General features: G+C 42.9%; 1 protein-coding gene across 6 annotated transcripts in view; it reads right to left on the bottom strand.

Annotated features, from left to right (window-relative positions):
• cep350 (centrosomal protein 350) overlaps positions 1 to 26,586 on the bottom strand; it is a 243,456-nt gene that overhangs the window by 45,750 nt on the left and 171,120 nt on the right. For 5 of the 6 annotated variants that reach the window (XM_080195995.1, XM_080196000.1, XM_080195998.1 and 2 more), the window contains exons 25-28: positions 25,208 to 25,295; positions 17,796 to 17,942; positions 16,361 to 16,536; positions 5,392 to 5,514 (exon numbers count right to left, since the gene is read on the bottom strand). In XM_080195995.1, coding sequence (XP_080052121.1) covers positions 5,392 to 5,514; positions 16,361 to 16,536; positions 17,796 to 17,942; positions 25,208 to 25,295 — 534 coding nt within the window. The remainder of the gene's footprint in view (positions 1 to 5,391; positions 5,515 to 16,360; positions 16,537 to 17,795; positions 17,943 to 25,207; positions 25,296 to 26,586) is intronic. The other variant, XM_080195999.1, reaches the window with a different exon arrangement.

The raw sequence follows: 26,586 nt of genomic DNA, 5'->3' as shown, positions 1-26,586 counted from the left end.
GGGAACTTGTGATTTTAGTTTTCCCCATCCTCTATTTTTTTTTGACCTCTCTGTCTCCCTTGCTTCTTCCAGGGTTTTAACATCCTTTTGAGGTTTTAGTTTTGCTCAGTCGCACTGATCTTCATCTTCAGCTCCATGATCAGCACCTCCAAGTCCTGTGGAACATGGGCCTCCCATGAATAAGCCCCACATGTGCAGTTCAGATTTTAGTGTTAGTTAAGACCATGAGTGTACACCTGGCAAACAAAAAAATCTGAGCCATGCAGCCAGCCAATGCATGGAAGGCCCAGTGTCCCTCAGGACTTGGAGATCTACAGTGCAGAAGAGGCCCTTCGGTCCACTGAGCCTGCGTCAAGATGACAAACATTGAGCTGAAGGTGCTTGTTTTATATTTTAAAGAATAATTTTGAATCTTATTTCACAGTATACCAGTTGGAATCTGCTGGTCCAGAGGGGGCTCAGTTGCAGTTAATCCAGATTCATCTCTTGGATTTTATATGCAATACCATTCAACAATTTGAGGCAACTGTACACCGTGGGATTCTCACTTCTGGAATGATACACCTCCAATACTCACCAACCATAACCTATATTATCTGTGGTAACATTATCACCCAGAATTTTTCCTTCAGAATTTTATTTCAGGGTTAAAATTCGGAATAAGTTAAAAGCTTGCTACCCTTTTTAGAACAATTAATTAGTGAGAGTAAAGCCCTAAATTCTTCTTGTTTAGCAATCAAAGGTTCCTTGGTAAGAACATAGTTTCAAAAAGCAGCACTGTTTTATATGGTTTACTAGATCCTAATAGAAGATTTTTCAATTGTTATGCTTTTAATGTCTAGGAAAAAACATGCAAACTTTTTGCACAATGCTTGATTACTCAAATAAGAACTGTCGTGATATGGAAGAAACCCAATGTAAAAGCTAATGAAAAATGAACTCGATATACTACAACCTTCATCTCAAGTGCACATTATATGCAAATCACACTTTTCCCTCCCCAAAAGCATTCTGTTTCATGAATGATTATGGGAAGAGATCTGATTATCAGATCAGTAGGTGGGACACAGATTCTACATAATTTCTCAGCTTTGATGAAGGAACCTGCAGCTTCATTCTTCCAGATTAATTTTGTAATGAAATGGGAGAAGACATCAAGTAGCTAAAAGTATAAAAGCAAACCACTGTGTATGCTGGAAATCTGAAATACGAACAAAAGCTGTTGGAAATATTCCACAGGGCAGGAAGCAGAAACACAGTGAATCCTTCAGTTTTTGCAGTATCCTTATTCGAAGTGGGATTCAGAAGGATGTCAAATGACCCAATTGGTAATGTTTCTTGGTACAATTGGTCATCAACTATCTTTTTAGGGCAATGGTCTTTATATGGTCAAGGGGGCTTTACATACAGGTTTTAAAAAACACATGTTAAACAGGGAGAGGAGATCAAGAAGGTAGTGGGGTACAAAAATCTTTCCTTCAGGTGCCTGCATGATTTAGGATCACTAAATATTGCCTTGGTTTGCCAATGTGGTTTTTATCAGGTTATAATAATTTGATATTGATCCAACCTATTTGGGTTACCTTCCACGTGGTTAAGATTAGCATAGTGAGAAGTCTCACAACACCAGGTTGAAGTCCAACAGGTTTATTTGGTAGCAAACGCCGCTAGCTTTCGGAGTGCTGCTCCTTCGTCAGGTGAGTGGGATCTCTGTTCACAAACGGGGCATATAAAGGCACAAACTCAATTTACAGAATACTGATTAGAATGCGAGTCTTTACTGCTAATCAAGTCTTAAAGGTACAGATAATGTGTGGAGAGAGCATTAAGAACAGGTTAAAGAGATGTGTATTATCTCCAGACAGGACAGTTAGTGACATTTTGCAAGTTCAAGCAAGTCCTTACTGTCCTGAGGGGAAACAATACACATTTCTTCAACCTGTGCTTAATGCTCGCTCTACTCACAGTGTCTGTACCTTTAAGACTTGATTAGCTGTAAAGCCTCACATTCCAATCATTATTCTGTAATTGAGTTTGTGTGTTCATATGCCGTTTGTGACCAGAACTCCCACTCACCTGACAAAGGAGTAGCGCTCCGAAAGCTAGTGATGTTTGCTACCAAATAAATCTGTTGGACTTTAACCTGGTGTTGAGAGACTTCTTACTGTGTTTACCCCAGTCCAACGCCAGCATCGCCACATCATGGCTAAGATTAGCCACATGGAAGATAACTAAATAGGTTAGATTAAGATTAGCCACATGGGAGATTAGCAGTGTCAATATATGGGGTTACAGGGATAGGGCCTGGGTAGGATCAGTCATCATTGCAGGCTCTATGGGCTGAACAGCCTCCTTCTGCACTGTAGGAATTCTAAGATGAATCTGAAATATTTGAATTTCATGAATTGCTTCCTATTGCTCTCCAATCTATATTCTTGGTTTAATCTACAGTTTTCAGAAAAGGTTACACAGTAGCTGGCATAGATTTTTGCTTATACGTACGTAAAATGGTCAGGGCAGATTGCGGCCATGCCAGATCATCAGATCAATGCCACTCACTGAAATGTTTCAGTATCTCTATGTGTCCCCCCAAAATAACCTTACCTCAAGGAATGATGTGGCAATGCCAGCATTGGACTGGGGTGGGCACAGTAAGAAGTTTCACAACATCAGTTAAAGTCCAACAGGTTTATTTGGTATCACGAGCTTTCGGAGCACTGATCCCTCATCAGGATGATGAACAAGCAGCACTCCAAAAGCTCATGATGCCAAATAAACCTGTTGGACTTTAACCTGGTGTTGTAAGATTTCAAGGAATGAACACCAGGGATAGACTTATTATAACTCTCTTGGACAGAAACAACAGAATTAGGAACCATCAGCAAAGGTTTTGTTGCTCATTGTCAAATTAACAATTTGAGGGTACAATTTCCACCTTGCGTACAATATGCAATTTGGTTGCACACTGCATTAAAATGGCATGCCCTCAGGTTTCTGCTCAATTTCATTTGCATGTCACTGAATGACAATTAGACAGCATTTTAGATTTTTAAAATTTTAAGATATTTAATGTAGCTGGAAAGAGGATTGAACAAAAGTAAATTAATCTAATTTAATTTAATTTGTCAATCCATTATTTGCAAGCCATCCAATTTTCAAAAGACTATTTAAAATGTACTTTCACTATTAATAAATTTTCATGATGAATTGAGAAGAAAATTCAAAAGCTTTTGAAATGTGCCAATTGCTGTTCCTGATCCCAAGAGAACCAGCTTAATATTTGCAGCCTGCCTAAAGGTTTACAGGAGCACAATTAGAATAAGTTCCAATGGCAATTAATTCACCCTACGGAGAGGTTTAAAAGGTACAACTGTTGCAAAATATAACAGAAACTAGATTTCCACGACATGACACATACATTTAAAATTTCACAATGCCTTATGCTAGGTTCACGAATTCCAGAGGAATTGCACTGTAAAAAGCAGAATGACTAAGCAGAAGGGTCAGACTATAATAACTAAATGCTCACAATACCAAAATGCACAAGATAAAGAAGTTATGAATTAAGCTGGGTGATCATGAAATGTCCCAACGCTTTTGCCACGAGAGTTTCCTCTCCAATGACGATGTCCCATTCAGTTGGCTCGAGGCTAACAAAAAGAACACAACTATTTAAAACAGGTCAAGTTCATAACAGAGTAATGGAAGAGTCTGTGTGCTTCAGCACTATTACTGCAGGAGTATATTTGTGCTATTACTTATTCTTATTTAAAATTCATTCATGGGGATGAGGATATAATTTGGCAAGTCCAGCATTGGTTGCCCATCCCTAATTACACTTGAGAAATGGTGGTGAGCTACCTTAAACTGTTGCAGGCCACAGTGCTGTTAGGGAGGCAGTTCCAAGATTTTGATCCAGCAACAATGAAGAAATGGTGTTATTTTCCAAGTCAGAATAATGTTTGCCTTGGAGTGGGATTTGCAGGTTTCCAATGCATCATGTCCTTGCCCATCTAAATGGGTCCATCTGTGTTTGAAATTAGTCAGAAGGACCTTAGTGAATTGCTACAGTGTATCTTATTTTATGGTGTACACTGCTGCAACTGGGTGCTGAGAATGAAGTGAACTAATGTTCAAGGTTGGTGGGCTGGGTATCAATCAAGTAGGCAGCTTTGGCCTGGATAGTGAAATAGCTTTGCAGTTGCACTCATGCAGCAAGTGGGGAGTATTTCTGATTCGTGTCTTGTAGATGGCGGACAGGTTTTGAGGAATTGGGAGATGAGATACTCAATGCAGAATTCCCAACCTCTGACCTGCTCTTCTAGCCACAATATTTAACTGGCAGGTCCTGTTAAGTTTTTTGTCAATTGTTATCCCCAGAACTGATGCATCCTGTAATCAGTAACAGCTGTTTTTCCCTTGAAAACTGAACAGGAAGATTCCTTACAGTAGAAAAACCGATAATCAGTTTTCAAAAATGTTGATTCCAAAACAAGAAACGGGAGATAGAATAGTATTTTAGTTTGGTGGTTTGGGGAGGAAAGATGCAGAAATGCAGCAAAGTAACCAACTCAGCATTGAATATAGTCTAAAGCAACATAAAACATTAAATAATTAAGAAGCAAGAGCAAATACAAATCAGGAATAAACACAGAATTTCTGCCATAACTAGAATCTTGCTGTCTGCCTGTGAACATATCCAGTGCAGCTTCTGTCCTGGAAAATGCTTGTATTTTTGATTCTTTCTATAAATTACAATTTTAGAACAAAGTTTTGAGAACTGCCAGCATTATCTGAAGCGACAGGCATTCAAACTAAAGTAGTTAACGTGCATTTTGCAGATATTCTCGAAGGGTGAATACTGTGACAATTACATCCTGATTTAGTTTGGGAAAACTTATGTAGGAGAGTGAAAATGGAAAAATCTCAAGTGCTCACCAAAGACACATTGGTATATTAAAGGGCCATTGCCACCTGAAAATTTAAGCTTGTAATATAAAATTACAAGCCTAACTTAAAGGTGCATCAAACAAGATTAGTGAGCTGCAGTTTAGTCACAATATTAATAGTCCTATTCAAAATTTTGAACAATTCAATCCTCAACATTGTTCTGTTGGCATTAAGAACTCAACGTTTTAAATGTAATTTTGACCTCACTTCCATGGTAATGCCCCTTTAATAAATATACTTCAGTTCATCTGCAAAGTCTGCAATAAATTGCCAATCAGCAGCTTGGCGGATCTATGCAAAGCCACAACCAAGAGATGCAGGAACTCAAATTTTCTCTGCACAATTCTCTCCCCGCCACCCACCACCAGCCCCCACGCCACCCACGTGCATGTGATGAAACAGAGCATGCTTGATCAGTGAGAAGCAGAGGTTGCACAGTACCTGACCAGCTGGTTGTAGATGTACAGCTGGAATTTGGGATGTAGGTTGGGGAAACAGACACTGAGAGAAGCCCAGTGATGAGACGTAAAGACAGAGAAGAAGTAGTGAACAGGAGAGCAGTGTCTACAAAAAGAGGCAAAACAGGAGAAAAAAAGACAACAGCTGAGTATTACCCCAAAATAACTTAATCCTTTAGATACTCTAAAGAAAGCCTCACATTTTAAGCAGAAATTCCACGATGCATGAAACTGTTTAGCTCTAATCTCCGTACACCTTTTGCCTCAATCCATTTCCTTCTACTAAGATTCTATGACATCAAGTGGCAACAATACTCATCAACAGCGACATCAGCTCCTAAATCTCTGATGGGGGTGGAAGAGGAGGACGAGAAGCTCAAATACAGTATTACAGTTACAACCCTAATACTCCAAACACAGTTTACAAACCCATCTGAAAAAGGGTACAGCGCCAACCAGCGCTGGGATCGGAATCTATGATTAATTGATGTCAAGAAATGTTCCTGAATGCTACTTTTTCCAAGATTAGTTGAGTTCTGTTTCTGCATTGACAAACTCCCTTGCAGAACTAGGCAAGGGAATTATAAGAGGGCGAATTAAAATAGTCCACATTCACACTACTTCCCCAATCCTATTTCATTTCACTTCACAGACAACACAGTCATCAGATGAATCTAGTAGGGTGAAAAAGGGTCTCCCCCCAGGGCAGTGACCTTCATCTCCAACCAAAGAGTGCAAATTTAGTCTTTGACTGTCATCACTTGTATGAATGTGACAACCTGCAGAACTTTCCACAAACATCCCAGGGACTCTAATTTTTACTAATACAGATACAGACTGGGACCAGGCAGACTTAGGACTGCAATCCACATTGGGCAAAGGATTGCCACCTTCCTCCCTTTTGATTTTTGGAATTCAGCTGAGGTAGCAAGATCTGAATAGACGTGACCCTCCTTATAAAACCAACAGAGAGGGTCTGAAACAAGGTAGTAGAATGAAATGGACGCTACATCACTGCAAAGTCTGCAATGGTTAAAAATTAGAAAGATTATATAAAGCCCTGCACAAAGTCGTACACTATGCTGATATCCCCCTAACTACATACTCTTTCAAAATATCAATTATTATTTAAAAGATGCAGTAGATCATAAATAATACATTTAAATGGCTCTTAAGGTATGGAACCCCCTCCCCCCCACCTATTATTCTCAAATCGAAGAGCCATGCATTTTTGGTAATTTACCTCAAGTAGGGTAGTAAGCTGAATTTAGCCACTCTAAATTAGCCTATGATCCTTTATGCCTTCATGTTCTGAACTACGTGAGTCTTCAAATACCACTTCCCCTTCACAAACTATTTATCAGGTGAGGAACTACAGACTTAATTTCAACACTCCATGGCACAGTACACTATTACTATATAGAAGTGTGCCAATGAGATGTGAAACAAATGTCAAACTTGCAGTTCAAGCCTACTGAATATTTCAGAAATAAATATTCAGGGCTTCTATTCTAGATGTTACAGTACCACTGCAAAGAAACCAACTGTTAACGGCAATTGCGCCAGATACAAGATGGAAACAAAAGTTGCAAGGGTTAGATAGGCATGCACATCACTTCAACAAGGGCACAAAAGTATAGAAACAACACAATGGTTCACTAGTTATTTGAAGCCACTTAATTTGAATTATCAGATACTTTCTGGCTATCTTTGCATTGCTTATCTTCATTATTTAATCAAAATATTAGTTCATTATTTTTTGTCTTAAATGCAACTAATTCCAAATCTGGGACAACCACATATCCCATGCATCTGATCAGTGGCGTGAAAAAAAAAAACGGTAAATAAATGGAAATTACAAACTGAAACCACACTGGACTAGATGAATTAGATGTCACTTGACTGGATACCCAACAATACAGCCCAATAATCAAGACTGCCTTTGAGAAACACTGAAGCCTTCCCCATCCAAAGAAAATGGAAGAAGATGTTTTCATCTTGTCACTATGAAAGCTGGAGTTAAAATAAACCTGGCTGTAATTTGTTTTCGAAGGACCACATCAATGGGTTGCAAAGCTGCACTATTTTAAAATGGAGGTAGAGTAAACCAATCCTCCAGACACCCTGACAAATTATGTAGGTCAAGATTTCAAGTTTTACTGTGAAGCTGTAGTGTGAATTATCAATTATTTATCAGCCTTTGACTTAAAAGAACAGTCAGAGCCAGAAAATTAAAACCAGCATCAACTTATAGTTATGTAGTGCCTTTAACAATGAAATATTCCAAAATACTCTACAGGGGCATTATGAAACAAAGTATGACACTGAGCCACCAAAGGAGATACTAGGTCAGATGATCAAAGCTAGGCAGAACTTTAGTAGTCCCTTAAATGAGGAAAGTCAGGTAAAATGGCAGGGAAATCCAGAGCTTGGGGCCCGTGCAACTGAAGGCACAGCCACCAGTGCAGCAATTAATATTGAGGATTTTTAGGGTACCAGAGTCAGAGAAGTGTAGATACTTGAGGGGTGTGGGGCTGGAGGAGTTAGAGATAGTGAGGGGGAAGATCATGGTGGGACTTGAAGGCAAGGATATGAACTTATCAAAGGCAAAACAAATACAGGTCAAGATTCCTTTATTCAAACCCCTGAGGCTTATTGCCGTTTAGTTTTCAGGTACCACATATAAACCTACATTACAGTAGCCCAAGCCTATGTTAGCTACAGTCTAAAGTAAACAAAATGGCAGGAAAAATAAGATGTATTACTGAATAATAAATTTCTTTTGATATGTTCACCACAAAAATTGCAACATAAACCTTGCACACAATAGACGAGCCTTCTCATATTAAAAGTCAATGAGGTTCAAAAGTGGTTTTTGGAGGAGGAGAATTTCTTTTTAAACTCAGAGGATTGTGAACCTTTGGAATTCTCTATCTCAGAGGGCTGTGTGGAAGCTCAGTCATCAAGTATTGAGTATGCTTAAAGCAGAGACTGACAGATTTCAAAATACCAATGACAAAGTGATTTGGGGGTAGTGTGGGAAAAAGGCACTGAAGTGGATGATCAGCTGTGATCATACTGATTGGCAGATAGTCCCGATGGGCTGAACGGCCTATTCCTGCACCCTCTGGTAAGAGTGGTGCTGGATAGCTCACTCGTTTTTGCCAAGTCCTCCCATGAACTTCAGGGATTGAAAATAGGGGTCACCTCAGAGGAACAGCCAGAATGAGAGCAGTAGTAGTTAGAAGTTTGAAACGTAGATGCAAATCATTTGATGGTAAGTTTTTTCCAAAGGGCAGATGCAGATGAGACTGAAAGGAGGTTAAAGATGTTGATGAAGAATACAAAAAAAAAGCTGGAAGTGATCAAGATGTCAAGGAAATCATTGATAATAGTGAAGAGAGATTAAATGAAGACAGGAAGGCAGCAAATTAAGGAGAGAGGCAAAGAAGCAAAGATGACTGAAATCACTGAGAAAGATGATTTATCAGCACTGAGGCTGAGGGAGGAAAGGAGCAAGAACTTAGTGAGAATCTCATGGTGGAATAGGGGATGGACAATAGTACATTAGAGAGGTGTGGGAGTGAAAAGGGGTGAACAGTTTAAAGGAAGAGAAGACATTTCAGGGCAGGGGAAGAAACTTTTGGAGATAAGGACCACACAATTGCATAATGCTTCAGGAAAGTACAGCCCAGAAGGGAGACTTCAGTAAAGGAAGAAAATGTCACCATCTGTACACAACAGTCACAGATCTGGAGATGCCGGCATTGGACTGGGGTAAGCACAGTAAGAAGTTTCACAACACCAGGTTAAAGTTCAACAGGTTTATTTGGTAGCACAAGCCACGAGCTTTCGGAGCGCTGCCCCTTTCATCAGGCTTGTGCGATTTCAGTTCACAAACAGGGCATATAAAGACACAAACCCAATTTACAAAATAATGGTTAGAATGCACATCTTTACAAGTAATCAAGTCTTAAAGATAAAGATAATGCGAGTGGAGAGGGGTTAAGCACAGGTTAAAGAGATGTGCATTGTCTCCAGCCAGGACAGTTAGTGAGATTTTGCAAGCGCAGGCAAGTCGTGGGGTTAAAGATAAAGATAGTGTGACGTGAACCCAAGATCATGGTTGAAGCCGTCCTCATACATGCGGAACTTGGCTATCAGTCTCTGCTCAACGACTCTGTTGTCATGTGTCGTGAAGGCCGCCTTGGAGAAATCTTACCTGAAGATCAGAAGCCGAATGCCCGTGACTGCTGAAGTGTTCCCCAACAGGAAGAGAACACTCTTCCTGGTGATTGTCAAGCGGTGTTCATTCATCCGTTGTCGCAGCGTCTGCACGATCTCCCCAACGTACCATGCCTTGGAGCACCCTTCCCTGCAGCGTATCAGGTAGACAACATTGGCCAAGTTGCAAGTTATGTACCAGGTACCTAGTGGATGGTATTCTCACGTGAGATGATGGCATCTGTGCCGATGATCCAGCACATCTTGCAGAGGCTGCCGAGGCAGGGTTGTGTGGTGTCGTGGTCACTGTTCTCCTGAAAGCTGAATAGTTTGATGACAATGGTCTTTTTGAGGTTGTGCCATTGCTTGAAAGCAAGAAATGGGGGTATGGGGATGGCCTTGGCGCAATGTTCATCTTCATTAATGACATGTTGAAGACTCCGGAGAAAATGTTTTAGCTTCTCCGTGCCAGGAAAGTACTGGACGATAAAGGGCACTCTGTCTGCCGTGTCCTGTATTTGTCTTCTGAGAAGGTCGGTACAATTTTTTGCTGTGACGCATCAGAACTGTCAATCAATGAGTCAAGCGCCATATCCTGTTCTTATGAGGGCATCTTTCAGTGTCTGGAGGTGTCTGTGCAATCCTCCTCATTTGAGCAAATCCTGTGTATACAGAGGGCTTGTCCGTAGGGGATGGCTTCTTTAACGTGTTTGGGGTGGAAGCTGGAGAAGTGGAGCATCGTGAGGTTATCCGTGGGCTTGCGGTATGGTGAAATGCTGAGGTGACCATCCTTGATGGAGATGCATGTGTCCAAGAATGCAACCGATATTGGGATGGAACTTGTTGATGTCATCATATAGTTGTTTCAGTGATTGATCGCCATGAGTCCAAAGGAAGAAAATGTCATCGATGTATCTAGCATAGAGCATCAGTTGAAGGTCCTGTGGGGTGAAGAGGATTTGTTCAAACCTGTGCATCAACCGATGCTATACACTAGACACAACTGAAGACATTTTCTTCCTTTGGATCCATGGCGAACAATTACTGAAATAACTATATGATGACATCAATAAACTCCATCCCACCATCAGACTCATTATGGACTACTCTCTGGAATCGGTTGTATTCTTGGACACATGCATCTCCATCAAGGACGGTCACCTCAGCACTTCACTCTACCGCAAGCCCACGGATAACCTCACAATGCTCCGCTTCTCCAGTTTCCACCCTAAACACATTAAAGAAGCTATCCGCTACACACAAGCCCTCCGTATAGATAGGATCTGCTCAGATGAGGAAGATCACAAGACATCTCCAGACGCTGAAAGATGCTGTCATAAGAGCAGAATATGGCGTTTGACTCATCGATCGACAGTTCCAACGCGCCACAGCGAAAAACTGCACTGGCCTCCTCAGAAGACAAACACAGTGGACAGAGTATCCTTTGTCGTCCAATACTTCCCCAGAGCGGAGAAGCTACAACACCTTCTCGGAGCCTTCAACATGTCATTGATGAAGACTAACATCTCGCCAAGGCCATCCCCAAACCCTCACTTCTTGCCTTCAAACAACCGCACAACCTCAAAAACACCATTGTCTGCAGCAAAATATCCAGCTTTCTGCAAAACAGTGACCACGACACCACACAACACTGCACAGCAATCTCTGCAAGACATACCAGATCATCAACACGGATGCCATCATCTCACGTGAGAACACCATCCACCAGGTAAACGGTACATACACTTGCAACTCAGCCAATTTTGTCTACCTGATATGCTGCAGGAAAGGATATCCCAAGACATGGTACATTGGGGAGACCATGCAGACGCTACAGCAACAGGTGAATGAACACCGTTCAACAATCACCAGGCAAGAGTGTTCTCTTCCTGTCGGGGAACACTTCAGCAGTCATGGGCATCCGGCCTCTGATTTTTGGGTACACATTCTCCAAGGCAGCCTTCTCAACACACGACAAGGCAGAGTTGCTGAGCAGAGACTGATAGCCAAGTTCCACACACATGAGAATGGTCTCAACTGGGATCTTGGATTCACGTTACACTATCTGTAACCCCCATGCAAGCCTGGGCTTGCAAAATCTCACTAACTGTCCTGGCTGGAGACAATACTCAGCTCTTTAACCTGTGGTTAACCCTCTCTCCACTCACATTGTCTGTACCTTAAAGACTTGATTACCTGTAAAGACCCGCATTCCAACCATTATTTTGTGAACTGAGTTTGTCTTTATATGCCCTGTTTGTGAACTGAAAACCCACTCACCTGATGAAGGAGCAGCACTCCAAAAGCTAATGGCTTGTGCTACCAAATAAACCTGTCGGACTTTAACTTGGTGTTGTGAGACATCTTACACTATAGTCACAACCAGGATGCTAGTATAAATATTCAAAAGAAGACTGTAAATTGCAAGGATCTTGTTTCAGATTTAATACACATTTTGGAATGAAATATGAGAAGGATAGTGATTGATCCACTGGCAGAGTCCAAGAAAGGTAGCATGAGTGGTTCAGGAAAGAGGTGGACAATGCTCCTCAAAGGACAGAAAATTGGCAACTAGAAAACAGGGCAACTGTGGCTTCTGCTCATATACAGGCAGGACAGGTATCTCACTGGGTCTGTCAGAGAATGTCAAGAGTGGCATTGATGACAGAGGGGCTTTATGGCCCTCATGAAGAGGTACAAGCCTGAAACGGCAGAAGAATGATAGAGAAGTGGTGGAACAACTGGAGTAGGGTTTCACAGGAACTGCCAATATGTGTGCACATGAATGGGCACATAGGAATATTGTCCTTGTAATGCTTATTCTAGCTGATGAAAACTTAATCTGCAAACAATGGCTCTGCTTTCCAAAAGCATTTAAGATTTGTTAAATGCAGTTCGATAACCAGCCATAGCTGTTCCCTTTCAAAAATAACCCTTTTGAGCAAGCTTCCTGCCATAAATTTCAATCTTCAGGTAATTTCTTTCCAATTTCACATTAATACTTCCACAATGTGAAAATAGGAGTTACAAGACCCTCAAAATAAGGGTAACTAAACAGTTTTGGGTGGGGAAATTTCTCTAGATTTTCTTATTAACATCAAACTCATGAAGCAATGACAGAAGCCCACAAATGTGTACATTCTTTCGTCAGCACTTTTGTTCTGATGTTTTTGCTCATTTTTAAGCTGGTGTAAATTAGGGCAACACGGTGACACAGTGGTTAGCACTGTTGCCTCACAATGCCAGGGAGCCGGGTTCAATTCCCAGCTTGGGTCACTGTGGAGTTTGCACGCCCCCCCGCTCCCACCCCCCCACCGCCCACTCCGTGCCCACATGGGTTTCCTCCTGGTGCTCCAGTTTCCACACTTAGTTTGGAAGATGTGCTGGTTAAGTGCATCAACCGTGCTAAAATTCTGCCTCAGTATACCTGAACAGGTGCCAAAATGTGGCACATGTAGGGGATTTTCACAGTAACTTCATTGCAGTGTTAATGCAACCCTACTTATCACACTAATACATAAACTTTAAAAAACTGAAACTACACAGAAATCTTGCTAATATGATGAGGACCCACATATTTAAAATTTGAAAATCTGCCCAATCCAGAGGTTAACACTAAGTACTGTTAGTTTGTACAGGCCCGTTCATTAAAGACAATCACACACAAGCAGCCCACGAAATCAAGCAAGATTCAAATTAATACATTCAAACTGGAAACTTATTGGGAAGATCAGGCTTCAAGCTTACCTGATCTCTGGACTGACATCATTCTACCACTCTTATGACAGGTATTAATAGGCATCATGTGGAACCGTTTCAGATAGCCTCTGAATATGTTTGGCCATTTAATTCATTTCACATATAAAAACTACAAGTCTCTTGATAAATGAAAGCTTATTAAATGTTTGATTTTCATGACCAAATGCTCAAGCTATGAAGGCTTTTTATTTGAAATTCTCAAAATTGAACTTAAATATTAGGTTTAATTAATTTTCCAAAATTCTTCTTTAAACTCTGAACACTAAGATCTCTGTTCTTAGAGGTGGGATATTAAAATCAACATTTCCTCTAAAATTTCTGGTTGAGGGTGATTTCGTTTCACAGGAATTATTCACAACTAACTCTGTAATTATAAGTCTTGCGACCTTTTCTATCATTCATTTTGTTTTTTTTAATCTGGGCTGCTGTCATTAGTTTCCATTAGCATAGTGGACAAATTGATTTCTTCGTGAGGATAATACTCCAGAGTACAATCCTATGGCAGAAAAAGTTTAATGTCTTAGAACAGCCCAAACAGGCAGCAGCTCCATCCTCCAAAAGGCACTGTCTGCAATCACTGGATACTCCAACAATAAGACAATCAAGAGATAATTGGGAAAGTAAAGAAAGTCGTGACTATCATTGCACCTTACAAGATCCATGGGTATAACTTTTAAGCTGCAATCTACCCATTTAAATTGTCACCATTAGGTTTTCTTATCCTATCTATCCTGTAGAATCTGCATGTTTGTCTCTTATTTTCCACGATGTTTGATAACACCCATCTTTACCCTATGAAATGCACACGCGCACACAGCATCTCAGCTGATTCTACAATATAACTGATCAAGAGTTAATATTCCATGATCTACAAAACTGATTGTTGATCACCTAGTTTTCTGTGGAGACAGCCCTTTATTTCAGATTTTAACCAGCAGAAACTTTTCTTCCCTACCTCTAAGACCTTAAAACAAAATTATTAGGTCAGGTACAGTAGTAAATACAACCCATGCCATTGTATTTTAGTTGCCTAGCTGCCATTTTATTTCTACTCAAATCCAATATGCGAGAAGGTGGGTAACCGGGAACAAGGGATGTCAAGCAGGTTGCAGACATAAACAGAAGGATATTGCCAAGTTATTAGTGTATTGACTAACCTATCTTGCTCAGTAGCAGCCTCAAATCTCAATTCCCTTCACTTCCATTATGAGACTTATTAGCTTGTCACTTCACTTGTGCTGCAGATACTTCAATCACCCCCTTGTTCAAGATGTCAGGTTTGTCTTTTGCTGGATTATGGAAATCTGCTAACCCAAGCTTATTTGAAACTCCATTACCAATAGAAAGAGCATCAAAAGACAAAGTTTGCAACCATCACTCCTCACAGCACGTACAATGATATAGGGGAGTGAAACATAGTATTTCGTTGAGCAAAGGTTTTTTACTTTGACGAATTGAACATCAGTAGACAAATTTAATAAAACTATCACAATTGCCAAAAAAGGCCTATAAAAGCAGAAATCAAATCCATCAAATAAGCACATCATTCCCATTTAATTATTTTTCCATTATGCTAAATCATGGGCAGTGCAGTGGTAAGCACTGCTGCCTCAGTACCAGGGACCCAGGTTCAATTGTAGCCTTGGGTCACTGTCTATGTGGAGTTTGCATGTTCTTCCCGTATCTGCATGGGTTTCCTCTAGGTGTTCTGGTTTCCTCCCAGATGGTTAGGTTAAGTGGATTGGCCGAGCTAAAATTGTCCCTTAGTGTCAGGGTGACATGCGGGGTAAATACATGGGCTTACAGGGATACAGCCTGGGTGGGATTGCTGTCGGTGCAGACTTGACAGGTCTTCTGCACTTCTATAGTTTTCTGGTTATCGAATCTTGGTTTGGCCACAGTACTGTATGCAGTTCTGGCTGCCATATTATAAAAATGATATTTATTTTGAGGGCGGGGGGCTCTGGAGAGGTTGCAGAAAAGATTTACATGAGTAATTCCAGAAATATGTTGGTATAAATGCTAGGAAAGGATTGACAGGTTGCATCTCTTTTGTCTTGGAGTAAAAAAAGGGTTGAGGAACGACCTAATTGAGGTCTTTAAAGTTAGGAAAAGTTCTGAAAAGAGTCGACACAGGTGTTGCTTGTTGTGGGGAAGAGCATAACTAAATGCCATAAATATTAGTCACCAAGAAATTCAATAGGGAATTCAGAAAAAAACTTAATTCACCCAGGCAGTGATATTCACCCAGAAAATTGCTCCCACAGAGTGTAGTTGAAGAAAATAGACTGAATGTATTTAAGGTGACATTGGACAAGGAGAAAGAGGGTAATGATGATAGATTTGGATGAAGAAAATAAGAGGAGGCTTGAGTAAAGCATAAACATCAACCTAATCTGGTTAGGTCCAGTATCTGTTTTGAATATTCTATGCAATCCTTTGTAATAAGAAGCTTCCACTAGTGATGTAAAGTCAACAATTTCATCCAGATGAACAATTCCATTTCTCTGCTACCCCTACCACCCAAATGCAAGTGAGCTTTTCATGTGAGAAAATCTTGACTTTCACAGTGCAATTCCATGAATCCAGGGCCATGGGTAAACAGTGCTACTACAAAAGACGAAGGGGAGAGTGGAAGACTGCTACAGTTCTCAGGGAGGCCTACTGGAAGGCAGAGGTGAGGTCACATTTTGGACTTAGTTGCCTATTCCCAACACTTCAGAGGGGATATCTGGGGAAGTGCACTTTTTGGAACCATGTTATCCAGCAAACACCACTGGAACTGGGAAAGAGAACTTAAGTGGGGCTTTATATATATCTTGGCACTGCCAGTTCTCCCACCCCGCCCCAGACATAACATGCAACAGCTGACAAAATGTGGGCTGCAATGAAGGTGGTTAGGTTTGTCATGTTTTCACAGCAGTACACGTTACAAGCCCCAACAAATAATTGAATATGTATCGTATTACTTTTCATCCATGTGACTGCGCATCTTCTTTAGTTTTTGCATAATGCTGCTGGTCTCACTCCCCGAGATAGAAACGGGGGAGGGGCTCCGCGTCTCCACATCTGTCTGCAAAGGGCTGGGGGTGTGGCTCACTTTAGAAACATTCTCTACCTCGACATGTTCTACGTTCCGCTGCTCCTAGAACAATTAAAAAAAAATACATAAAAGGAGGCCAGAATTGTCATGTGGGACCCAGTGTTGAAGTCCATCAACTTTTGGCAAGACTGGATGATCGAAGCAATGAGCAGGGCTGGAAAATCTTGCCCAGAGGGATTGAACCCGAGAATATACAAAGACGAGTCTGTGGAAAGGTTCAACACAAATTCAGATCTGGGATTTGTTGGGAAAAATGCAATGGGATTCACCGGAACCTATTTACAGAACGAAAGAGAGCACGTTGCTGTCTCTCAAGCAGGGAAAGTGTTTCTGTTGTTTGGCTGAGTGCACCATACAAGAAATAAACAGTTGTGTGCATGCTGCCTTCAGTTCTGGGCACTACACCTCAGGAAGGCTATGCTTATCTTGGAGAGGGTGCAGCACAGATTTACCAGTGATACCAGGGTTCAAACGGTTAAATCATAACTAGGCTTGTATGCTCCAAACATGAAAAATTAATAGTCTAATCAGGTGTTGAAAATGACTAAAGCTATTACAATGATAATTAGGGAGAAACTATTTTCTTTGGCATGGGAGACCAGAAGAAGGATTAAGATAGCACAATGAATACTAGGCCATTCAGGAAATATTCAGCAGTTGGTAATCCAGACATCTGGACAAATGGGAACGTGGGTTCAAATCCCAACACACAAGCTGGTGGAAATTAAATTCAATTAAAATTAAATCTGGAATTTAAAGATGATTTCATAGTCAGCATTACCGAAACGACGATCAATTGTCATAAAAATTGTCATTCAAGTCACTAGCAAGTATCTTTTACAGAAGAAAATATACCATCATGGCCTACGTGACTCGATAGCAATGCGGTTTATCTGTAAATGCCCTCTGAAATGGCCTAGCAAGCCACTCAGTTCAAGGGCAATGAGGGACGGGCAATAAATGCGGGCTCAGCCAGCGATGTCACAACTTGGAGGATTAAAAAAAGTGGAAATGCCAACTCTTGCCTTCCCTGAAAGATGTTAACATTTTCATTTACATTGTAATTGAGCAACCTCAAACTGTACATGATCACGCCTAGTAATGTTCATGAGTAAGTAATTCCTTACAACGAATTAGGATAGGCCACTCAGCCCCTTGAGCCTGTTCCACCCTGGAACAAGATCATGACTGGTGTATTTTCTTATTTTTATCTTATATTATTTCATTTTCAGAGTAACCTTGCATTGAATACTTCAGCAATGTACATTTTGCACACTCAGCTTCTCAGGTAGGGTACTGACCAGTTTGCTGTCTCCAGCCGATTTTAATTTCTCCTGGATTTTGATGGTGGTCTGATGCATGCGCTGAATCTCTTCCTGTTGTTTCAGGATCAGCTGTCTCTCTTTACGAGCGGCCCTGTTGGCTTCTTGGAGACGTTTGATTTCAGCCTATGGCAAAAGGGGGGTGGGAAAGGGGGGTGGGGGGCGTGGGGGATGGAGGCGGAGGGGGATGAGAACCAAAATGAGGAAAGAGGATGTGTACTGTTAACAATGGCGTGTTGTCATTTGACCAAGGAGAAAAATGACAGAGTACAGAACTCCATAACCCAGTGTGCTACAAGTTAGACAATCCACACATTGTTTCACTGAATCCCTACAGTGCAGGAGGCCATTCAACCCATCGAGTCTGCACTGACTCTGACAAGATTCTCTCACCCTGGCCCTCTCCTCTGCCCTACCCTGTAATCCCACGCACGTACCATGGATAAACCACCTAACATATCTTTGGACAAAAAGGGGCCATTTAGCATGTCCAATCCACACATCTTTTAGACTGAGAAGAAATACCATCACCCGTAGCAAATCCATACAGACACGGGGAGAACATGCGAACGCCACATAAACTGTCACCCAAGTCTGGAATTGAACCCAGATCCCTGGCACTGAGGTAAAAGTACTTAACACTGTGCCACCATGGCACAGTAAGAAGTCTCACAACATCAGGTTTAAAAAGTCCAAAGTATTTGGTAGTAAACGCCACTAGTTTTCGGGGTTTGCCCCTTCATCAGGTGAGTGGAAGTTCTGCTCACAAACAGAGCATAAGAACATAAGAAATAGGAGCAGGAGTAAGCCATCGAGCCTGCCCCACCATTCAGTAAGATCATGGCTGATATGGAGTGGATCAGTTCCACTTTCCCGCTCTCCCCATAACCCTTAATTCCCTTGTCTATCAAAACCTATCTACCGTGACTTAAATATATTTAGCGAGGTAGCCTCCACCACTTCAACGGGCAGAGAATTCCAGAGATTCACCACCCTTTGAGTGAAAAAGTTCCTCAACTCCTATCTAAACTGCACCCCCGCCCCTGCCTTATCTTGAGGCCGTGCCCTCGAGTCCTGTTATCCTTTCTAAGTGGGAAGAATCTCTCTACCTCTACCCTATCCATCCCCTTCATTATCTTATATGTCTCTATAAGATCCCCCCTCATCCTCCTAAACTCCAACAAGTACAGACCCAGTCTATTTAGTCTCTCTTCATAGTCCAACCCCCTCATCTCCGGTATCAGCCTAGTGAACCTCCTCTGCACTCCCTCCAAGGCCAATATATCCTTCCGCAAGTGCGGCGACCAAAACTACACCCAGTACTCCAGCTGCGGCCTCACCAGTGCCCTGTACAGTTGCAGCAAGACCTCCCTGCTTTTATATTCTAACCCCCTCGCTATAAAGGCCAACATTCCATTTGCCTTCTTGATCACCTGCTGCACCTGCAGACTGGGTTTTTGCGACTCATGCACAAGGACCCCCAGGTCCCTCTGCACCGTAGCATGCTGCAGCTTTTCGCCTTTTAAATAATAATCCCTCCTACTATTATTTCTGCCAAAGTGGATAACCTCACACTTGCTAACATTGTACTCCATCTGCCAGGTCCTCGCCCACTCACTTAGCCTATCCAGATCCCTCTGCAGACCTTCCACACCCTCCACGCAATTTGCTTTTCCACTCATCTTCGTGTCATTAGCAAATTTCGTCACCCTACACTCAGCCCCCTCCTCCAGATCGTTTATATAAACGGTAAATAGCTGAGGCCCCAGCACTGATCCCTGCGGCACTCCACTAGCACCAACCGCCAATCAGAATAGTACCCATTGATACCAATTCTCTGCTTCCTATTAGACAGCCAATCCTCTATCCACGCTAACACCTTACCCCCAACTCCGTGCACCCTAACCTTCTGTAGCAACCTTTTATGAGGCACCTTATCAAATGCCTTTTGGAAATCTAAAAGCACCACATCCACCGGTTCCCCTCTGTCTACCGTACTAGTCACATCTTCATAGAAATCCAATAAATTTGTCAAACACGACTTTCCCTTAACGAATCCATGCTGCGTCTGCTCTATCAAACCACTCTTTTCTAGGTGCCTCACTATTTCTTCTTTGATGACGGATTCAAGCATTTTTCCAACTACAGACGTTAAACTAACCAGCCTATAATTCCCTGCCTTTTGTTTGCTAGCTTTTTTAAAGTGGCGTAACATTAGCCGTTTTCTAATCTGCCGGCACTTCCCCATATAAAGGGGAATATAAAGGCACACACTGTCCACAGAATACTGATTAGCGTGCGAGTCTTTACAGCTAACCACGTCTTAAAGGTGCAGACAATGTGAGTGGAGATTGCATTAAGCATAGGTTAAAGAGATGTGTGCTGTTTCCAGAGAGGACGGTAACTGAGATGTTGCAAGCCCAGGCAAGTCATTGGGGTTACAAATGGTGTGACATGAACCCAAGATCCCAGTTGAGGCCATCCTCATGTGTGCGGAACTTGGCTACCAGTTTCTGCTCAGCAACTCTGCGCTGTTGTACGTCGTAAAGGCCGCCTTGGAGGACGTTTACCCAAAGATCAAAGGCCGATTGCCCGTGACCGCTGAAATGTCCGGCAGCAGGAAGAGAACAGTCTTGCCTGGTGATTGTCGAGCGGTGTTCGTTCATCCGTTGTCGTAGCATCTGCATGGTCTCCCCAGTGTTCCATGCTTCGGGACATCCTTTCCTGCAGCGTATCAGGTAGACAACATTGACCAAGTTGCAATAGTATGTGCCGTGAACCTGGTGGATGATGTTCTCATGTGAGATGATGACATCTGTGTTGATGATCCAGCATGTCTTGCAGAGGTTGCTGTGGCAGGGTTGTGTGGTGTTGTGGTCACTGTTCTCCTGAAGGCTGGGTAGTTTGCTGTGGACAACGGACTGTTTGAGGTTGTGTTTGTCCGAAGGCAAGAAATGGGGGTGTGGGGACGGCTTTGGCGAGATGTTCGTCTTCATCAATGACATGTTGAAGACTCCAGAGAAGATGTCGTAGCTTCTCTGTTCCGGGGAAGTACTGGATGACAAAGGGTACGGTCCACCATGTCCCGTGTTTGTCTTCTGAGGTCGGTGTGGTTTTTCGCTGTGGCGCATCGGAATTGTCGATTGATGAGTTGAGTGCCATATCCTGTTCTTATGAAGGCATCTTTCAGCATCTGGAGGTGCCCGTTGTGATCCTCCTCATCTGAACAGATCCCGTGTATATGGAGGGTTTGTCCGTAGGGGATAGCTTCTTTAACGTGTTTAGGGTGGAAGCTGGAGAAGTAGAGCATCGTGAGGTTATCTGCAGGCTTGCGATGCAGTGAGGTACTGAGGTGACTGTCCTCGATGGAGATGCATGTCCAAGAATGCAACCGATTCCGGATAATAGTCCATTGTGAGTCTGATGGTGGGATGGAACTTGTTGATGTCATCATATAGTTGTTTCGGTGATTGTTCACTATGGGTCCAAAAGGAAGAAAATGTCATCGATGTATCTAGTGTATAGCATTGGTTGAAGGTCCTGTGTGGTGAAGTCCTGTGCATGAAGATGTTGGCATATTGACGTGCAAATTTGGTGTCCATGCCTGTTTGGTGTGCCTTGTTGAAGGTGATGACATTGAGGTCTAGGATGAAGCAGATGAGATGAGTTGTAAAACTGCATCTGGAAACTGGCAGTTATTGGCGTTGAATACTGAGGCAGTTGCAGCAATGCCATCGTCATGGGGGATGCTGGTGTAGAGTGCCGAGACATCCATTGTGATGAGGAGTGCTCCTGGTTCAACTGCTGCCTGTGTGCTGAGTTTCTGTAGAAAGTCTGTAGTGTCACGACAAAAGCTGGGGGTTCCTTGTACAATGGGTTTCAGGACGCCCTCAACGTAGCCGGAGAGGTTCTTGCATAGGGTGCCATTGCCCAATACAATGGGACGGCTGGGTGTGTTTTCAAACACACCCAGCCTCTACTGTCTCTTATCTTTGAGAGACAGTAGAGTTGTCCAACGCGGGGAGTATGTGGGATGAGAGCACGGATGGTGCTCTGAAGGTCTGGATCACAGGTCTTGATCAGAGTGTTGAGTTGACAGGTGTGTTCTTTGGTCAGATCTGCGGGTAACTGTCTGTAGTGCTCCTCGTCGTTCAGTTGTCAGTATACTTCTTTGCAGTAATCCGTTCTATTCAGTATGACGATGGCTCCTCCTTTGTCTGCTGGTTTGATAACAATGTTGCAGTTGGTTTTGAGAGTGTGGATGGCGTTGTGTTGTGCTTGGGTGATGTTCGGGGCTGTCATGAGTGCGGTTGATGAATGGGGTGTTGACGCACCTCCTGATGGCTTGGGCATACATGTCAAGTTGAGGGCAGCTCACAATGCACAATGCTTCTCTAGCTTCCACCCTCAACATGTTAAAGAAGCCAATCTCCTGTGGACAAGCCTTATGTATACACAGGATCTGCTCAAATAAGGAGGATCGCAACAGGCACCTCCAGATGCTGAAAGACGCCCTCATAAGAACAGGATATGGCAGTCAACTCATCAATCGACAGTTCCGATGCGCCACAGTGAAAAACCACACCAATCTCCTCAGAAGACAAACACGGGACACAGAGGACAGAGTACCCTTCGTCGTCCAGTACTTCCTCGGGCCGGAGAAGCTACGACATCTTCTCCAGCGTCTTCAACATGTCGTTGACGAAGACGAACATCTCGCTAAGGCCATCCCCATACCCTCACTTCGTCTTCAAACAACCGCACAACCTCAAACAGACTATTGTCCGCAGCAAACTACCCAGCCTTCAGGAGAACAGTGACCACAACACCACACAACCCTGCCACAGCAACCTCTGCAAGACATGCCGGATCGTTGACACGGATGTCATCATCTCATGTGAGAACACCATAGACCAGGTACACGGCACATACTCTTGTAACTCGGCCAACCTGATACGCTGCAGGAAAGGATGTCCCAAAGCATGATACATAGAGGCCATGCAGATGCTGGGACAACGGATGAACGAACACTGCTTGACAATCACCAAGCAAGACTGTTCTCTACCTGTTGGCAAACACTTTTCAGCGGTCACGGGCATTCAGCCTCTGATCTTTGGGTAAACATTCTTCAAGGCGGCCTTTACGACATACGATAGCGCAGAATCGCTGAGCAGAAACTGATAGCCAAGTTCCGCACACATGATGACGGCCTCAACCGGGATCTCGGGTTCATGTCACACCATTTGTAACCCCCATGACTTGCCTGGGCTTGCAATATCTCGGTTACAGTCCTCTCTGGAAACAATACACATCTCTTTTACCTATGCTTAATGCTATCTCCACTCACATTGTCTGCATCCTTAAGACTCGATTAGCTGTAAAGGCTCACATGCTAATCATAAGAACATAAGAAATAGGAGCAGGAGTAGGCCATCTAGCCCTTCGAGCCTGCCCCGCCATTCAATAAGATCATGGCTGATCTGTCGCTCCTCAGTTCCACTTTCCCGCTTTCTCCCCATAACCCTTAATCCCCTCTCTTATCAAAAACCCATCAACCCGCGTCTTAAAAATATTTAGCGAGGCAGCCTCCACCACTTCAACGGACAGAGAATTCCAGAGATTCACCGCCCTTTGAGTGAAGAAGTTCCTCCTCAACTCCGTTCTAAACCGCCCCCCTTTTATCTTGAGGCTGTGCCCCCTAGTCCTACTGTCTTTTTTGAGCGGGAAGAGTCTCTCCACCTCTATCCTATCCATCCCATTCATCATCTTATACGTCTCAATGAGATCTCCCCTCATTCTTCTAAACTCTAACGAGTACAAGCCTAGTTTATTCAGCCTCTCCTCATAGCTCAACCCCCTCAACTCCGGTATCAGCCTAGTAAACCTCCTCTGCACTCCCTCCAAGGCCAAAATATCTTTGCGCAGGTGCGGCGCCCAAAACTGCACACAGTACTCCAGCTGCGGCCTCACCAATGCCCTATACAGCTGCAGCAAGACCTCCCTACTTTTATATTCAATCCCCCTCGCTATGAAGGCCAGCATCCCATTCGCCTTCCTGACCACCTGCTGCACCTGCAAGCTGGGCTTTTGCGACTCATGCACAAGGACCCCGAGGTCCCTCTGCACCGTCGCCTGCTGCAGTTTTTCGCCACGTAAGTAATAGTCCTTCCTACCATTATTCCTACCAAAGTGGACCACCTCACACTTGCCAACATTAAATTCCATTTGCCATTTCCTGGCCCATTCGCCCAGCCTATCTAGATCCTTCTGCAGACTCTCCACACCCTCCGCACAATTTGCCGTTCCCCCAATCTTGGTGTCATCAGCAAATTTCGACACCCTACACTTGGTTCCCTCCTCCAGATCATCTATATAAATGGTAAAAAGCTGAGGCCCCAGCACCGACCCCTGGGGCACTCCACTAGTCACCATCCGCCAATCTGAATAGCACCCGTTGACCCCCACTCTCTGCCTCCTATTTGACAACCAATCATCTATCCACGCTAAAACCCTACCCCCAACTCCATGTCCCTCGACCTTCTGCAATAACCTCTTGAGGTACTTTGTCAAACGCCTTCTGAAAATCTAGAAAGACCACATCCACCGGCTCTCCTCTATCCACCGCCCTAGACACATCCTCATAGAACTCCAGTAAATCTGTCAGACACGACTTCCCTTTAATGAAACCGTGCTGCGTCTGCTTTATCAAGCAATTCCCTTCAAGATGCCTCGCAATTTCCTCCTTAATGACAGATTCTAACATTTTACCTACAACAGACGTTAAACTAACCGGCCTATAATTCCCCGCCTTTTGCCTGGCACCCTTCTTAAACAACGGCGTAACATTAGCCGTTTTCCAATCATCCGGCACTTCCCTAGAATCCAGCGACGTCTGGAAAATAACCACCAAGGCATCCACTATCACCTCCGCCATTTCTTTCAGAACCCTCGGATGCATTCCATCCGGTCCTGGGGACTTGTCCACAATCAGCCCCTCCAGTATTCAGTATCCAGTAATCAGTATTCTGTAAACTGTGCATGCCTTTATTTGCTCTGTTTGTGATCAGAACTCCCACTCATCTGACGAAGGGGCAAACCCCAAAAGCTAGTGGCATTTACTACCAAATAAACTTGTTGGACTTTAACCTGGTGTTGTGAGACTTCTTACTGTGTTTACCCCAATCCAACACCGGCATCTCCACATCATGACCACACTGGCACCCCACAGAAAAATGAAGAAGGATGGAATTCTGCATCTTTTTCAACAGATAATGTTTGCTCCTAGTGAAAACTTCATTGATCTGATGAAATGTGTGTGTAGCAGTAAACTAAACAGGTTAAGTAGATCACAGATCAGTCACTAAGAGTATTTTTGGTACTCTATGTATTACCTGCTCCTGTTGCAGCCTGAGAAGCAGCCCACGCTGTCTCTTACGGATGGGTGGCATCTTGTCATCTTCTCCTTTGTCTCTCAGGCGCCTGATTGAGAGAGAATATGGCAATGTCACACAATGCAATGACAAGCAAGTTCCAGACAGTGTAAATCAGCTCATGTACAACATGCATTTTAGCAGGTTTCACCACCTCAATTTGAAATCAAACCAGAAGCAAGATGATTAAAATGCTGTGAAATAGCATAACCTCTTTGAAATGTTCCAACTTCAGTGCCCTTTTACACTGGCTTTATCGAACTTGAAGAAAAACTATTTCCATGAGAGGCTGTTTATTCATCAATAACAAAGTTAAAAGGGGAAACAATACCTGAGAGTCCTTAGTTTGGTGAACGTGATCCCCTCTACTCCTGAATGGCAGATACAGGGATCTTTGTGAAAAGACATGCTTTCTTTCTAAATGAACAACTAGTACATCCAGTTTATGGCTGCACAGGATTCCAATTTCAAATCATGAATTAGCAATCTGTATCTTCAGGTGATTAGCATCTAAAATCTATGTCTATTTTCACTCATTCCTACAGCATGTTAACACAACAGTTTGTGATTTAGTTTTATTGTATACATACTGGCTCAGAGCTCTCCCTCCAAGCGCCAAATGTCTCAGTGAAAAGGCTGTGTTTAGCTTGACGAATGCCAATGGGGCAAAGAATACCTAAGAACAGGTTACTAACTGGTGCTAAATGTATAAATGCAACTGCATAGATGGGTTGCAGCTTTGGTAAAGTGAGCAGATTTTCAGTCTAGCTGAAATACAAGTGATTAATAACACAGGTAATGTCTGTGAAACTTGAATGGGAATCAATCTTGGCCCAAACTATTTTCACCATGAGGATCAGTATTTAGCTAGAGTGCACAGCACTTGCATTATGCTATCAAGTTAGATTGTTTTCCCATGGAAGATGGAGGCATTCACATAACAACAGAGGAAAGCAAAGAGGATCTTCTTTGGGATTCATGCCTCTGGAAACCAAGTTTTCTATTTCCATCCTGGGTTTGCTGACACCTCCTCTCCAGTTGCCCACATCTTTTGGGTACGTACCTGAGGAATACTGCAGTGACACTGGAAGGAGGAAAGTACAGCTCATATACGTGGTAAAGTGCAACAGAAGAGTAATGATTGCATCTGTGATAATCCTGGAGTATTAGTCCAATATTCACAAGCACTTCAGTAAATACAAATTTCACCAAATTACACGGCAGACATTTAATAATGAACTTGTTCGGTGATCCAAGGGTCAGGACAAACGATCCACGTAAGGCAAGTTCAAATCATACCATAACATTTGAATTTTGTTCAAGAAAAATCCAGAAATTAA

Source organism: Carcharhinus amblyrhynchos, chromosome 9 (genome assembly GCF_965287045.1).
Source record: "Carcharhinus amblyrhynchos chromosome 9, sCarAmb.v2.hapA, whole genome shotgun sequence".
Taxonomy (NCBI): Eukaryota; Metazoa; Chordata; class Chondrichthyes; order Carcharhiniformes; family Carcharhinidae; genus Carcharhinus; species Carcharhinus amblyrhynchos.
Note: the sequence above shows the minus strand (reverse complement) of the source record. Positions and strands in the feature narration are given on the sequence as shown.